This window comes from Ascidiella aspersa, chromosome 1 (assembly GCF_963924565.1).
Source record: "Ascidiella aspersa chromosome 1, kaAscAspe10.2, whole genome shotgun sequence".
In the NCBI taxonomy this organism is placed as follows: domain Eukaryota; kingdom Metazoa; phylum Chordata; class Ascidiacea; order Phlebobranchia; family Ascidiidae; genus Ascidiella; species Ascidiella aspersa.
In genome coordinates this window covers 2,624,962-2,635,590 of record NC_139447.1, presented here as the reverse complement: position 1 = coordinate 2,635,590, position 10,629 = coordinate 2,624,962, and the positions used below count along the sequence as shown (strand labels likewise).

The window sequence follows — 10,629 nt, the reverse complement described above, 5'->3', positions numbered from 1 at the left end:
ATTATATAGGTTTGTACCATTTTTATCATCTAATATCCATTGGTTAGTAATAATTATTAGTAACGTTTTTGTCATAATCCTCCCATAAAGGTCTGGTTGTTTGCGAACAACACATGAATTCAGAATTAACGAATGTGTTTTTGTGGATAATATATGTTGGCACTGGAATAAGAAATGGGTTTTTTGCATAATACATGTTAAACTGTTAGGAAAATTTGCTGATTATTTTACGACAATTATGTCATACGCTAACTTGTTTTCTGCTGCTAATGCTATAGTTTTTTCTGTTGTTAACTACTTGCGTTGCTGACTGATTTAGTAGTTGTAGGTGACTAGCTAACGGAAAATTTCTATGCAGATAAAAGTTTTTTTGAATGTTAACGTCGATAATTACGCCACTGATCCTATATAGTTTGATAAGTTAAAATTGTGTTTCATTGCTTTGCTGTTTTCGTTTGTATTTAAAAACGCATTTGTTGGACGTAAGGAATGTGGCTCTTTGTTGAATATGCAAGTTATAAGTTAGGTATGTGGCTCATGCCGAAAAATGCAGTAAGTTATAGGTTAGCCGATTTCAGAAACACTTGGCGTCAGACAGAATAGGGACGGCCAGCGCCCTGGTTACAGTGTAGGCCTAAACCAAGGGTGCCCAACTCAAACATAGCGGGCCGCCAAATTTTGTCATATTACTTTTTTTCGTGCCAGAGTTTCGACACTAATTTTTTTTAATCTTGAAAGCGCTTTTGCAAAAATAAAACCGTTTATTTACACATGAAAAACATTTGTTTATTTGTATGTACTTTGATATTTTTATTACGTCTTACTACCTCCAACCATTATGCTCCAAAATTTGTTTATTTAATCAATCAAAACATTTACAATTGACAAAACTGCCTCTTTGCATGCGTTTGTTTTAAGCAAACTATGAAGATAGATTGACCTTATGATGTGTAGTAAAAATGATTCATGTAAGCTGTCCGTCGGTGGGCTGACTTTTCGCTTCTTCACACCAAGCTATATAATTGTGTAAATGCTAGTCTCCAAACATAATGTTATAATATCAGAAGTAAATGTTAGTTGTCGTGATTGCCACAACTTTTTTATATTGTCAATAAACGATGGCAATTGGCTGTATAACAAATTTTGTATTTTGAATTGAAATTTATATTTATTTACACGAAGTGCAAACGCATAAGTAAAATGTTATGCCTTTCAAAATATAATTAATTTCTTGTTGTATGCTGATTTTCACATTTATTTTATTATCATAGGCTAACACAAGGCTAGCTGTTTAACATGTTACAACGTAATGTGCAATAGTGATGAAGGGCCCTGTCGTAACCCTTTGAAGCGTAACTAATGGTTTAGGCCGCGGAAACTGCCGTTCGGGTCAGCTACCCGCCGCCACGGTTTCCCCTCAGGAATATAACTTTGTGTGAGTTTCGTAGCCTCCCTTTTCTCAGCGCTGGGTGATATCTTTGTGTCGATTTCGTTTGTTATTGCGTGGTGTCATTTTGATGATTTATTTGTCGGTTTGATACCGAGAGAATCGGACGCATTTTGAACACAGTTTGCAATCTCGTTGGTTAGAGACAAGCTATAGCCTTATGCGAGCACTTGGTGTGCATGGTTATTTGCCGTATACAGATTGTCGTTCTGTCCAATAAACGTCTTGCTCGAGAAAGTAAAGTCATTCCTATCCTTAGCATCTACTTTGGTGATTGTGTACTGATCTAGTCTGCGACAGGCCCACAGCATAGATTTCAGGTAGACTTCGTATACATTGTCGTGTTGATATTGCAGGTGTAATTAATTTGATTCTATATAGTTACAATTGAACTAGTAGATACTGTGTTTAACCTGGGCAACGTAGTTCATCTAGTCTATTGTGTTATATGACCTTTGATGTTTTGTGGTAAGGGCATTAATGTGCGCCTAGGTTTTTTAATATTTTATTGAATTAAGTTGTTAGGATTGAAAAAAATAAATTTCAGAAGAAGAGAATAACCAAGTTTATAATATCAGAAAAAGTAAAAGTGCTTTGTAATATTATTGAGTTACTTGATACTTTTCAGAAGTAAAATTTAAAAACATGTCTAACCACCAAAGCGATTTTGTTGCGACGGAACTGACGGAAGAGAGCGATGATGGATTTTCTGACGATTCTGTTGCCACGATTACAGATTGGTCATCACAAGAACATCAAGCTGTAAGTGAAGCGTCCGATTGTGAAGGACAAAGTGACTTGGATCAAATAGACACTCCCCAGAAGAATATGAGTAAAGTTAATCCAACAAATAAGAACAAAATTACAAACAACAACATCGAGTTTCGATGCAACATTTGCGAAAAGTTGTTCAAAAAGCGACATAAGCTCAACAAACATTTGTCCAGATTACACTTCAAGAAACACAAATGCAAATTTTGTGGAAAACTGTTTGGAGAAATGGCCGCACTGAAAAACCACGTGAGAATTCACACTGGTGAAAAGCCCTTTAAATGTGCATATTGCGATAAATGTTTCAATCGTGCTCACATCTTGAAAGCTCACGAACGAATTCATACTGGGGAAAGACCATATGGGTGCAAAGTTTGTGGCAGATTTTTCACCCGGGCAGGACATCTTAGATATCATGAACGAATTCACACTGGAGAAAAACCTTTTAAATGTGATTATTGTGCTAAATGTTTTAGCCATGCTCACACCTTGAAAGGACATGAACGAATTCATACTGCGGAAAGACCGTATGAATGCAAATATTGTGAAAAAAGTTTCAAACGACCGTCATATCTCAGTCAACATAAAAAAATGCACACCGGAGAAAAACCTTTCAAATGTAAAGTTTGCGGCAGGTGTTTTAGCCAATCAGGAAATCTTAAACAGCATGAACTAACTCACAACGGACAAGAGCCCTTTAAATGTGCTCACTGCGATAAATGTTTCAACTATGCTCAAAGCCTAAAAGTACACCAACGAATTCACACTGGGGAAAGACCCTTTGTATGCAAAGTTTGTGAAAAGTGTTTTAGTTATGTTGGATATCTTAAAGTTCATGAAAGAATCCACACTGGAGAAAAACCTTACAAATGTGAAGAATGTGGAAAGTGTTTTAGACGGGCATCATGTCTTAATAGACACAAAAAAATTCACTCTAAAGAAACGATTGTAAAACAAAACTTGTCGAAAACTCTCTAATAAAGATTCGTTTCCAATGTATGAAATACTTTATCTAAAACACTTTTAGCCAATTAAACATTGAGATAACAAAAAGAACAAAACAAACTATTAATGTAAATAGTGTGGGAAATGCTTTTTTGTCGCTTTAGCAAAAATTTCATAATAAAGAAAATGTAAATATTGCGCGAGCGTTCAACACATATTTAAATTACAATTGTCGATACGTTTGATAGATTACTTGATAAAAGTTTCAAGTTAGCAAAAGTAAAAAATAATCAAATCAAACAAGCCTTTTCACCAGCTAGTTCTACTAAAAATATTTCTTTAAAGGCCAGCACATTTGTGTAAAAATAAACCTGGTTACAATTATGTAAAAAAGACAACGGTGTTCTAATATAGAAAAGGTTTTAACATTGATTAATGTTTCAAGGTATTACTATTCCAGGTCGATCATATAATATTATTGTCGTAATCCAGTGAAATTTAATTAGCCAGTCATTATTTCCAGCTAAAGTGGACAAAAGTCCAAATATTTCATCCCAGGCCAACAACTTAATAAACAAATAAACCTAAAATAAAAATGTGTTTAGCTTCCAAACTTAATAAACGTTACACAAATCTACTTATCTTTCGTTCAGCTTTACAAAATCCTTGTCGAACAACTGATGTTTGTTCGCTATTTAAGGCCACACAGTTTTCTCATGTTTATAGTGTTGAATACTGAGGTATCATCAAACATACAGGCAATAATCTGATTTGTCCTGCGACAAATAACAGCAACGTTGCGTGGATCGAACCCGTCGTTATCCTGGCTTACTGTGCAGTGTTCGCCGCTTTGTTAATCCCCGCGCCAGGATCAAGTAAATTTGTTTACTGCCACATTAATGTTTCGACTGAGTGGAGTTTATTGTATACACGGCTGTATTCACTAGTTGGTACAATATATATATACATATTTATGTTAGCAAATAAGAGCCGGGCCTCAACCTCGTATACAAGCTAGTTAGGTAAGCAAATCCCTACTTTAAGCTTTACAATGCATGTTAAAAGAAATAACATAAATATAAGAGACCCCAAAATTGGTTCAGTTCGCACGAGGATCTAGGCTTGAATGAATTAACTTGAATACGAGGTATACGGCTCGCTTTAATAACAAATTTGTCGTTGTTTCCTTGATTTGTTTGTAGAAAATTTATCGTATATCTTTTAACCCAAAACGGGGCGCTGAACGCACAAAAGGGGCGTTATAAAATAACTTTCCCGCAATTTTTTTATCACATAAAAAATAGTAGAAACATCACTGTAATGTAACGTTTAAGCTTGAAAGGCAACTTTAGTAAAGCAAACTTGTAGTAGTTTATCACGTTTTAATTGGCTTCCTCATGTAAGATTGTTGGTTGTGGTTGCGCTTCAGCGTTTTATACACGGCAAAATGTTTGTATATTTAAAGCAGGGGTCGGCAACCTATGACCCGCAGGCCGGATCCGCCAATGTATTTCATCCGACAGCCCGCCGCCTCTACAAACTAGACACGAGTCCATTTCTACTTTCTGACTATTTTAACTACGCAAGGGCGCTTCGCGTAAATGACCATTCAACGTCGTCCGGTTTGTTTACGTTTTGATGCTGTCTTTTAAACTATAGATAAGCGCTTTGTTACCGTTGTGCCGTGGAAGGTTGCAGAAAGAAAACGTATTCAAAAATATTGGACATTTGTTTAACATTTTTCCATTTTTGGCAATGTAATTAAAAACTAAGAAATTCAAAAGAAATGCCAGTATATCAAAATAAAATTCGGATCGCTTCGATCGCCAGACACACCATGACAAAAATCAGTCCGGCATTATTTTCAACTAGTATAAACATTTTATCCTAGGCCAAAATGTGTGTAAAAATGAATGAATGGTTTCACAATGGTAAGAAAGCTTTTTAACTTAGAGCTCATGTAAGAATTCACACTAGAAAAAACTTTACAAATGAAAGTTGGTAGATGATGTTTGAAAGGCTTAGCAAGAGATATTTTAGCACACAAAAACAAATTGAAAAAGTAAAGAATGTGAAAAATGCTTTGCCAAATCATCAAGCCTTAAAACTTATGAATTAACTCACACTTAAAAACCTTTAAAAAAATTACTTTAAATTTTAAACAAATGAAACAACCAAAATGCAAACCATATATTTACGGGAAAAAAATAACAACAAACCTTTTTAATGACAGAGTAAATAAATACCTACGATATTATCAGCTGGTGAAAACATTCAGCATATAACCAACTATATAAGTTATAGGTTAATACATACCTGTGAAATAACAATACTAAAGTTACACGTGATTCTGTATTGCTATTCCAAACCGAATCTATACGTTCTTAGTTGGTCATGCTTCTACTTTTTAAACAGTTTTATTATTATCGAAAAACAGGGGATGTATTGTGCAACTAGATGTTATATGTTTACAAAGGCTGTATTGATTCTATTATCTTGTTTTAGTGATGACCTATATATACGCAACATGACATTACAATTACAACAAGCATCTTTGCAATTCGTTCGTTTTATATATTATAACTGAACAACAGAGTTTTCACCTAAAATAAGTATTCTTGAAATCTGCCAATATATGACTTTTATGGAGTATTTTTACATTTATTTATTGAAAACAATAAACTACCTACGCTAAGGCTGTTTGTATGTGAAACCAGTCATGCTTTCATAGAACCAGCCACGCGTTTCGTGCGTACGGGAACGGAAGTTTATTAGTTTCAGACAAGCTGCACAGTGTGCATAGTCGCACATCAGTTATGCGTTCAGTGGCACATAAAGTAGCAATGTGCAATAAAAACGTTCAACATTGCTTAAGATTATGAATTATAAGGTGAAACACAAGTATACTTTAGTGTGCACATAGCACCTATACACAGCAAGGTAACAGTTCTAAGCTTTGTATATCAAGGCAGTTGTTTGAGTAAAGTGCACCAGTGTACATTACTCTCAGTAGCTTATATATGTAGGGTTGTATACAGAGCTGGTAAGTGGTGTTAGTTGGACGGCATGCTGGTCAGGCAGTAGACAGACTTCTATGATGTCAAAACACTGAACGCTGCGTTTAACGCTAGAACTAATTTTGCACATTAGTTAATAAAAGGACTTACCTAACAGTTTTTTGATTGAGGGGCGTTTTATGAACGCGAGGAAGTATTGGAATGCCTTGCTCCTTATACTTACTGTACATATTAGAATATAATGTTACATTTCAAACTGTAGGTGACGAACGTAAGTGAAAGACTTTTAAGTTTCATTTTTGTTTAATATTGTTATTGGATTAAAGTTAAAAGATCGCTGTTAGTCTCGTTGCGATATTGGTTTTAGATTTTTTGCGTTGTTATTTTTACTGATAAACCAAGCATTTGGTGCAAGTTTGGAAAGCAAACTGCTAATAAAAGGTTCCGGTTCAAAAAATTTCATGTTAATAGCGCAAATAAAACAATAAAAGTCTGGTCACATATTGGGGCTTAAGAAATATATAAAAATTAAATCACGTGTGAAAAAAGGGGTTTAACTTTGTTGCATCAATGAAAAAACTATAAGTACACAAAATAATAGAGCATGGGCAAAAGGTCGTGGATACACAGTGCTTCGTATTATTAGTGAGCTACTTAATACATTTCAGACATAAAACTAAAACATGTCAAACCACCAAAGTGATTTTGTTAAGAATCAGTTAAAAACAGAGAGCGATGATGGATTTTCTGATGATTCTGTTGCCACGATAACAGATGTAAGTGAAGATTCCGATTGTAAAGAACAAAGTGACTTGGATCAAATGGCCACTTCTAAGAATGATATAATAAGTAAGGCTAATCGAACAAAAAAGGAAAAATTTAAAAACAACAACATGGAGTTTCGATGTAACATTTGCGAAAAGTTGTTCTAAAAGCGTCATAAACTCAATACACATTTGTCTAGGATTCACTTCAAGAAACACAAATGCAAGAATTGTAGGGAACTTTTTGCAACAATTACCGAACTTGTAAACCACTCTCGAATTCACACCGGAGAAAAACCCTTTAAATGTGCTTATTGCAACAAATATTTTAACTATGTCCAAACATTGAAATCGCACGAACGAATTCACACTGGGGAAAGACCGCACAAATGCAAAGAATGTGGAAAGTATTTTAACCAAGCAGGAAGTCTTAAAGATCACAAAAGAATTCATACTGGAGAAAAACCCTTTAAATGTGCTTATTGCGATAAATGTTTCAACATAGCTCAACACTTGAAAGCACACAAACGAATCCACACTGGAGAAAAACCTCACCAATGCAAATATTGCCGAAAACGTTTTAGCCAGGCAGGACATCTTAAAGTTCATGCGAGAATTCACACTGGAGAAAGACCTTACATATGCAAAGAATGTGGAAAGTGTTTTGGTGAGGCAGGAAGTCTTAAAATACATGAAAGAATTCACACTGGAGAAAAACCTTACAAATGCAAAGTTTGTGAAAAGTGTTTTAAACAGGCAGGCCATCTTAAAAGACATGAAAGAATTCACACTGGTGAAAAACCTTATGAATGCAAAGAATGTGGAAAGTGTTTTAACCATGCAGGAAGTCTTAAAGTTCATGCGAGAATTCACACCGGAGAAAAACCTTACAAATGCAAAGAATGTGGAAAATGTTTCACCACGGAAGGACATCTTAAATATCATGAAGGAATTCACACTGGAGAAAAACCTTACAAATGTAAAAAATGTGGAAAGTATTTTAGCCATACAGGAAGTCTTAAATATCATGAAAGAATTCACACTGGAGAAAAACCTTACGAATGCAAAGTTTGTGGAAAGTGTTTTAACCATGCAGGAAGTCTTAAAAGACATGAAAGAATTCACACTGGAGAAAAACCTTACAAATGCAAAGTGTTTTAACCAGGCAGCACATCTTAAAGATTATGAAAGAATTCATATTAGTGAAACACCTTACAAATGTAAAGAATGTGGGAAATTGTTTGTTTAGAATGTGGAAAGTGTTTTAGCTTGACATCAAATCTTATTAGACACAAAAGAACGCACTCTAGAGAAGAAACATTTAAAAAACAAAACTTGTGATGAGTGTTAAATCTCACAAATAGTTATACCTGTAAATTTGTTTTCTAATATATTTAAGTGGAAATTGCTTTACAGGAAATGAAACACAACAATGATTGTAAAATTGAAATATAATTGTAAAAGGAAATGTGAATATGTGCGAGCTTTGAACATACATTAATGCGTAACTTTCTATGCAGTACTTTATACCACTAAGCAAAAGTAACAAGGAAGTATTACTTAATAAGTATATATTCAATTTATTAAATCAATAAATAAGCAGAATTTTGCTTGTTTTTCGCACTGAACCTCTATTAGCTCTATTCATTTTGCGTAATCCATTATTATTATTAAAACAGTTGCTTTAAGTTGTGAAACTTTATTTCCTGGTCTTTTAAATCAACAGCGTTTCAAACGCGGTGATAACTTTTACTTTTCGGATTGTTGTGTAAAGGAATATACATATGTTAAGTGATGTTTTTTGCAAAACGCTACGTGTAATAGAGTATTTATAAACGTCTTCGTTCTTTACATCTAAAGTTTTCAGGTGAAGTTTTGCAATTAAATTTAGAAAATTTTAACCAAAAATCTTAAAGAAGTTTTTTTTTGTAAAAAAATTACTTCCAAAAACTTTTAAAACCCACAAATATAAATCATTTGAAATTAGATTGCGTGTTGTTTTCATTCATTTTATTTTTTATGCCACTTCGTCAAAGTAGGACGAACCAATTAATGAGGATGTTTTGTGGAAACTTTATTTAATATTGGTCTTTTTTACTCGTCGCAATAGTGGTAAATAAAGCGTTTGTAATTACCCATATACCATTTGTGTGTATCAGTCATTTCAAACGCTGTCATGACTTTTACTTTTCGCAATTAAAAATCTAAGGCTTCTAAGCAATCTTGTTAAGTAAAGGGAATACAAAATATCATTTTTGTTACAAAATATTTTAGGACGTTGTGCACCCATCTCTTTTCATTACGCAGTTGTTTTATTTGATATAAGATTGTTGATTTATTGAATGTGGAGCTGTGATTGATGCGCAAAAAACACACATTACAATTTTATGTTGCAGCAACATACCACATAACTTTGCTTTTCATTTTTTATATTTACTGAAGCTGAGGAGTTATTATTTAAATGTTGATATAGTTTTTGTTCCTTTCACGGGGAAGCCTTGGTTACAATACCATTTCGACTAAATATTAGCTATTATGTACTTTACTCCAAACTAGCCCGCTAGCACCAATTGATATAGAACCAAAAACACCATTTATATTTTCCATTTCTATTAAAATATGAATAAAACTTTTGAATTGTGGAGGAAAGTCACATTAAAAACCACCGAAAAAAACATAAATATCTGTGCAAATGTCAACAACTAGAAAATCATGTTTGGTGATCGTCAATGGTTCGATGCTTGTTAATAACAAGTTTCTATACTGATTACTGTTAGTGCCGGGCACCAGACTATATTTAGAAGTTTGTACAGCTGTAGTGCTGCACTGTAGGGTGTGGGCCTATTTAATCACCGCTTGCCAACCAAAGGTGCTAAAGGGAGAAGAAGGGAGTTAGAGGAAGGAGCAGGTCTAGGTAGGGTATATAGGTAAAGCTGATAAACTAGCCGGCAAAATAAAAAAAAATTCTTTCAAAAAGTCGACCTTTAGGGAGGAATTTTTGGCAATCTCTGGCTAGGACCCCCAGGGCCAGTTATACTCATTTATAGTGAATAGAACTGCCCCTAGGCCTTTTATTGTACTTTACAGTTCAATTGATATCTTAGTCGGAGTGTGACGTAACTCCACCACGAAAAAACAAGTTTTTATCGCCTGTTTTACCGTGAATTAGTTGAATAATGACACTTTAAAGCCTGACTGAAACCGGACAAGACTCATAGATATTCAGCAATATGCCAAGCTTGCTATATAAAGTTAAAACAACCAAACACAAGTGGCGTTTAATGTACCTTACAAAGACAGTGTTAAGCATAAAAGAATAATACTGCTAAACTCAAAACCACTGTTGCTACATTTTTTTAAGTAGGTGCCTTAATATTCAACAAAAAACAGTAATAAAAGCAGAGCTTTTGTTGTGTATATTTAGCAAATAGTAGCTTTAATAACGCAATTATGGCACACAGACTTAAAAAATAGTCTGTTTTTACATTGATTAAACGTCTGGAGATGTTAAATCAACATAAAAATGGCAATATGTTTTCGCGATAACAATCTAGTGTTTTTTCTCTGGATCTAGTGTTTTTTTATGGTCCAATCTAGTGTTTTTTTAATTTTGAGAGTGGCAGCCCTGGTTAAGCGATATAATGTAGTTGGACGACTAGAACTCCTACTCTTATGCAAAAGTATG

At 34.1% G+C, this 10,629-nt stretch overlaps 1 protein-coding gene across 1 annotated transcript; it reads left to right on the top strand.

The window, feature by feature from the left end:
• Window positions 1-2,092: 2,092 nt before the first annotated feature.
• Window positions 2,093-8,105, top strand: LOC146166533 (uncharacterized). Its single transcript, XM_083388766.1, has 4 exons — window positions 2,093-2,467; window positions 6,894-7,029; window positions 7,237-7,616; window positions 7,701-8,105. The coding sequence occupies exons 1-4, from the start codon at window positions 2,093-2,095 to the stop codon at window positions 8,103-8,105; spliced, it is 1,296 nt and encodes a 431-aa protein (XP_083244892.1).
• Window positions 8,106-10,629: the final 2,524 nt, after the last annotated feature.